The 6299-nt window shown below is 34.4% G+C and overlaps 1 protein-coding gene across 1 annotated transcript; it reads right to left on the bottom strand.

Moving 5' to 3' along the window:
• Positions 1-2993: 2993 nt before the first annotated feature.
• LOC114356912 (uncharacterized) lies at positions 2994-4469 on the bottom strand. The gene is made up of 3 exons (XM_028310299.1): positions 4192-4469; positions 3995-4098; positions 2994-3951 (listed from the first exon to the last, which is right to left on the bottom strand). The coding sequence occupies exons 1-3, from the start codon at positions 4451-4453 to the stop codon at positions 3073-3075; spliced, it is 1245 nt and encodes a 414-aa protein (XP_028166100.1). The 5' UTR covers positions 4454-4469; the 3' UTR covers positions 2994-3072.
• Positions 4470-6299: the final 1830 nt, after the last annotated feature.

The raw sequence follows: 6299 nt of genomic DNA, 5'->3' as shown, positions 1-6299 counted from the left end.
CTAAATTTCACGCGGGTGAAGCCGCGGGCAAAAGCTAGTCCTTTATATTTAAAGCTTTAGTTTCAGCAGCTAATTGTGTAACTCGTTTCATTATTCTGCCAAAAGCCCGTTGCATCGCCACAGATCCCAAATAAAAGTGCATTTTTAAGTCTCTCAAAGATTTTTTGTTTATTTAGCTTGTTATTTCGAGTTTTCCGCTTTCCAGTTGTCCTCGCCGTTCTTGAGAATTAAGGTTTTTTTGCTAGTTTTGGAAGCTGGCTTTTGTCTTTGGGAAAGATAATATTATTTCGAGACTGTTTTTGAAGTTGTTTTTTTTTATCAAGCTACTAAGGCAACTTAAATACTTATATGTCTACACTAATATTATAAAAGGAAAGATTTTGTTGTTTGTTTGTATTGAATATACTCCTAAACTTCTGGACCGAAGAAGAATTCTTTCACTGTTAGAATCTTACTTTATCCTTGATGATATTGTAACATANGCTTGCTATAATAAACAATGCGCGGGACGCGCCGCGCTTCAAGCCGATTGCCACCCCAAACTATCGGTGTGCACTCACACAAATGCAATTCTCAGCTTAAGTTGAGAGGACTGTAACAGAATTTTGTGACCAAATAATCACATATATTGCTGGATATGTTATAAGAGCAATACAAAATATCTACGAGGCACCGTTGTCGACATGTTGATATTTTGATAAAAACTTAAAATGTATTTTATTCACTATTTAAAGTAAATATAACATATTTTAAGTTTTTATTAATACGGGATCGTGTCTAAAATTAGCCTTTTGTAGTTATATAATTGTGTTTTATAAAGAAAACTACATGTGACTTTGTCTCAAAATAAACTTAAACAGGATGAAATTAATGATACAAAAAAATTAATTATGTGTGACAACACTGGCGGCTCGAAAAATGCCCGCGCATCAACGATGTATTATAATAAGCAATCTGTTTTAGAATTATACATTTTTATTTAAAATTCAATGAAAATATTATCTATTTAAACATTCCGTTTAATATCATTCGTCTGTATATCTCATTCGTCTGTGTATCTCATTCGTCTGTCAGATAACCCCCAAGGATTTCCACAAAGACCGGTCCTGCGCCGCTTGCATCCAGGTACTTCCCGCGACCTTCACCAGATCGTCGGTCCACCTAGTGGGAGGCCTGCCCACGCTACGTCTTCCAGCTCGTGGTCGCCACTCAAGAACTTTCCTGCCCCAGCGGCCGTCAGCTCTTCGAGCTATGTGCCCCGCCCACTGCCACTTGATTTTAGCGATTCTGCGGGCTATGTCAGTCACTCTGGTTCTCCTACGGATCTCCTCATTTCTGATTCGATCACGCAGGGAAACTCCGAGCATAGCACGCTCCATCGCTCTTTGGGTGACCTTGAGCCTTCTTATGAGGCCCATAGTAAGCGACCACGTCTCAGAGCCATACATCATCACTGGCAACACACACTGGTCAAATACTTTTGACTTGAGACACTGCGGTATTTCGGACGTGAGAATTTCGCGAAGCTTCCCGAACGCTGCCCAGCCGAGTTGGATTCGACGATTAACCTCTTTCTCGAAGTTGGACCTACCTAACTGGACTGTTTGTCCCAGGTATACATAATTGTCAACAACTTCGAGTATAGTGTCTCCAACCTTCAGAGGAGTGGTTATTGACCTTGTTTCTTTATTATTTTATATTTCTACATTATAAAGAAGGTTTTGTGTCTTGTACAGACAACAGCTTATCAGACTATACTCTTGTATTACAACTACATAAGGTACTACAGTGTTTACCTTGAAGTGCCGTCGTCTGTACATTGTCTTTTTTATTATTTTTAACCCCTCTTCAAAAAATTTTACAAGAAAACGAGTCCGCTTCATTTTTTTCGAAAAATAAAAAAATACCCATTGCAAATTTTACTTATCCAACAATAGTAAGCTAACTCAAAAAAATCTTCCCAAATAAAGCAGTTAGATAGTTTGAATAAAAATAATACTATTTGGAAACAGGCATTATCACACTGTACATGGTTTTCAGGTGAAACGTGCAAATCTATACGTTTTTTATAAACAACATTCAAATTAAATTTATTTCAGCAAAAGTAGGTTAACTAGAAATTTACAAGTTGTGCCATGAAAACAAACTCAAGTCAAAATAGTAACAAAATTAAAGGTACTTTGTCAAACAAAACTGGAACAAGTCAAAATATCCTGGTTGACTTTTGCAAAACAATTCACCAATACTGCTACAACTCAAATTAACGTATTATACAACTTTGTAGTTAACTGTAACAAATCTAAATATCCGTGTTTTCGTTCATTTTAATACATGCGCTCTCCAATATTAGCGAAGGTCAACTGACAAAACACCTGTTTAGATGGAAGGGGTTGACAAGCGTTGATTCAACAAAAGTAAGTTATTGCCATCTAGCGGCAAATGGATCAAGGCTTTATTAAACCTGTCATGTTGGAAAGATGCGTATGATAACTGAGTGTTTGAATACAAGTATAAGTCAAAATTGACAATTTTTGAGTTGTCTCAGTTTAGATCTAGGTGTGCGATGTATTCGCAAGCTAGCTATTATTTTAGTTTGTCGAACTTCAGATTTCGATAACTTTGTGCCAGCACTTACACTTGGTGGCCTTAATAGTTTCATACCCTTCTCATTTTTTTTTTATGGTTTAAGACATTTATTTCTCTTTATTTTTCTTTTTTCATTTATTTTCATAGGACCACAAACAGATTCACAATCAGAATTTATATAAAGAAGATAGTATAAAATAATGTACATTATTATTATGAATCCAACAGCGCTGGTCTCAGTTTACTTATCAACTAGTGTTAAGGTGGAGTTCGTCTTTTACATAATTTTAACTAAGTATGCATGTAAAATAACTTATACAAAGCAATATTTTGTACCTACATAATTTCAACAACCCAACCGTACATGTTGGTTGGCGATGTGCAAGAGATACCACACACCTGTCCGCCCTACGGTGATCGAAGTGAAACCTTGGGTTCCGAGGCATTTCTCGCGAGTGGGTGCATCTACAGAGCAGGCGTGTGATATCAATTACATGTGGAAAGCATTTGTTCAAGATGCTTGAAACCTCTGTCAGCTAAGATGCAGGTTCCTGGTTGTAATCCATTTAGAAACTTACAGTTTTCTACTATCGTAACATCACTTGCTCTACCCCCAAACCCTTGAGAAACATAATTAACCAATCCATTAGGAGTGCAGGATATTAAATACTTCACAGTATTCCCCTTTTTGTATTCTGACCATTTCAGTGCCTGATGAAGATGAAGTGCCTTAGATGGTTTTTGTATATCAATTTCTAGACAATCAATAATGCAACTGACATTATGATAGTTGTGTCTAAATGCAATAGGAAGATTACTTTTAATAATTTTTTTATCCAAGTTTACAATGAATGGTCTTAAAACACTACTTATTATTGGTATGTTTCCTACAAATAGTTTACTGGCATAAGATAATGATATTCCAAAATTATCCTCTAGTTCGGAAAATGTACTGTTTAATCTAATTTTTTCAAAGCATAGCAATATGTTTTCCACTTTTATATTTGTGTGCTTATGTATTAACTGAATTAGGAAATAACATTCTTTGGTTATACCAACATACATCAAAGGTTTCTTTTCAATCAAACGCATAGTATTTTTAAGGCATTGTAATTGTTCAATATTTTCATTGGTATCAGTCACATTACTATCGGAATCAGTAACCTTTGATGATGATGTAGGTATAAAAGGAGATGAATGACCACTTTCAAACAAAGAAATATCACTATCAGATTTTTCATCTTCAAGGCCAATATTTCTTTTAAATAGGTACTTTAACAGCTCCTGATTGTGATACTTGAAGACGTCATGATTCAGGCTTAAAAGGCGAGGTGAAACGAGATGTTGTAGAAACTTTAAATGGGGAGGTGGAAATACTTTTATTCTGACATAATATTGTTTGAACAGCTTTGCTCCTATAATGCCTTATCACTTTAGTTGATACTTGAACAGATTTTTCTAGAGTTATAATAGGATTGGTGATACTTTCTTTGTCTTGAGTTCTTGGTAATTCTGAAAAGACAACATCAACAATTATTTATTTAATTTAAATATGAATAACATAAACATTTAAGTACTAATATGATAGCTGTGACAAATATATACCTTCAGGTTCAATCATTTGTGTCATAACTTCATCTTTTTGTAATCTTTCAGTTTCAGTAACACTTTGATTTTGAAGACATTCTGTAATAAGATCAGTTCTTTGCCTTTTAAGGAATACTTTTCGAGAAGATCCTTTACCGGACAGCCGTCTTTTGCGATCCTCTTGGCAATCAAATTTAGTTGGCACGGCTTCATCTGCTAAAAGTATCTTTTGACTAAAGCCCATTTTATACATGTTATAGTTCTTGGTGTCAGTTTCCATCTGCAAAACAAACAGTATTACTGACTAGCAAATAAGTAAAAAAACTAAAACCCAACTACTGCAAAAAACGACGGTGAAAAAGTATAAAACAAAATTTTCATAATACTGAACTGAACAAAGTTGCTGATGTAGTTGCAAGTAAATGGACACAGTAGACTCTACCAAGATGCCTTCGTTGTAAATTGACAATAATGTCATACAATACTATTCTGAAGTATGCAATATTCACTATGTAGAGATAAATTTTCATGTTTGGAAAACCGCAGTCACACGTTGTCAAAGTGCTACGGTAGGTATGTAACGTGTTGTCAATTTACAACGAAGGCATCTTGGTAGAGTCTGGATTACTAATGTTTGGCCAAAAAACGTTTCCCAAATTATCACATCGCAAACAACGTTTCGCAAATTTTCATTTGGCAAATTCTCATTTGGCAAAACAACGTATTGCAAACTTTTAATTCGCAAATGTCGTTTTTGGCATATTATTGTTTAGCAAATTATTGTTTGGCAAAGTATGTTTTGCCAAATGTTTCATTTGGCAAAAATATTTCACGATGAACTATTTACAAAATAATTTTACTGTCGCATAGAATGGACTACAAATTAACTTGTGGTTATTATTTTGTTTAGTGGGTAGATAATATAAAATTTGTTCTAAATTAATTTTCATATTTCATTCTTTTTATCGAAATTTCCAAATGATTCATTAAACAATAGAGGTGATCCTAGCGCTCGGCGGCCGCTGCCGCGGCACGCTTCGCTCGCCTTCGCGCGTTAAAGGTCACTGTTCTAACCTAACCTAACCTACTATTTTCTGCGATACCTACTTTCTGCAACCATACTATTTTCTGCAATCTCTTTGTTTCACATAAAATTCTTGTGAAAACCATGATCATCTGCCTTATGCTTTGATTTGTGGGTAACGGTGGGTAAGTATGTGAAGTGTCAATTTGACCAAACAAATTATTTGGGATATAATATTTGGCAAAATACAACATTTGCCATATAAACATTTGCCAAGTAAAATTTTGCCAAATGATAATTTGACCAAATGAATTTGTTGCGAAAAGTACAGTTGCTAAAAGTTCATTTGGGAAATGAAACTTTGGCGATAAGTTGTTTGCGAAGTGAAATTTGGCGAAAAGTAATTTGGCCAAACGGAAGGATACCTCAAAGATCTTCTTCTTCTTTTATTTTGGCAACGACTTGGTATTGAGAACCATGATTTCGCCAATGTCACGTAAACAGCTTTGACAAAGTGTAACAGGGTTTACAAAAAACAAAAGTATTTACATTTCTAATTAAAAGCAAAATTATTTGTGTGAGTACCTAAAACAAAAAAGACAACATAAATTGAGACAACACAAATAAATACATAATATAGAAATTAAAATGTAAGGGAAAAAACAGGGTAGGTAGGATAAAACATGCTCCCGAGCGAGAGAAAAGTACAGATGAACGTTGAAAGTGGTGAAATTAGTTGAATGTGTCGTAATTTAACTACTTCCGGCATCAAATACTAATGTGTAATGTACATAAGTATGACTATAATTCACTAAATAAATGTATTTTAGTTTATTCATGATCATTATAATTAATATTGTATTTAGTTCATTTAAAGTAACGTTTGTATCCTAATTTTACTACTTCCGCTATCAAATACAAATATTTAATGTGTATAAATAGTACCATAAATCATTAATTAATTTTGTTACTCAGTCCATAATTATTATTATTATAGTATAGTATTTAGTTAATATTAAGTATTGTTGCTGACTTCCCATTGGCCAAGGCGGGAACATCTTGGTCAATGCGACGTCCGCCGCATTGCGGTAGGGGAAGTTTT

Source organism: Ostrinia furnacalis, unplaced genomic scaffold (assembly GCF_004193835.3).
Source record: "Ostrinia furnacalis isolate ACB-3 unplaced genomic scaffold, ASM419383v2 OfSCF2998, whole genome shotgun sequence".
NCBI classification, from domain to species: domain Eukaryota; kingdom Metazoa; phylum Arthropoda; class Insecta; order Lepidoptera; family Crambidae; genus Ostrinia; species Ostrinia furnacalis.
The sequence above is the reverse complement of the archived record's forward strand: the minus strand, read 5'-3'. Positions and strand labels throughout refer to the sequence as shown.

Bases quoted from the DNA above. Each gene is read 5' to 3' on its own strand.
- LOC114356912 (XM_028310299.1), bottom strand. From the start codon at position 4,453: ATGGAAACTGACACCAAGAACTATAACATGTATAAAATGGGCTTTAGT. The intron at 4,099-4,191 runs GTATATATTTGT...TTGTCTTTTCAG, and splicing joins ACAAATGATTGAACCTGAAG to AATTACCAAGAACTCAAGAC. The intron at 3,952-3,994 runs GCTGTTCAAACA...GTATTTCCACCT, and splicing joins TAAGGCATTATAGGAGCAAA to CCCCATTTAAAGTTTCTACA.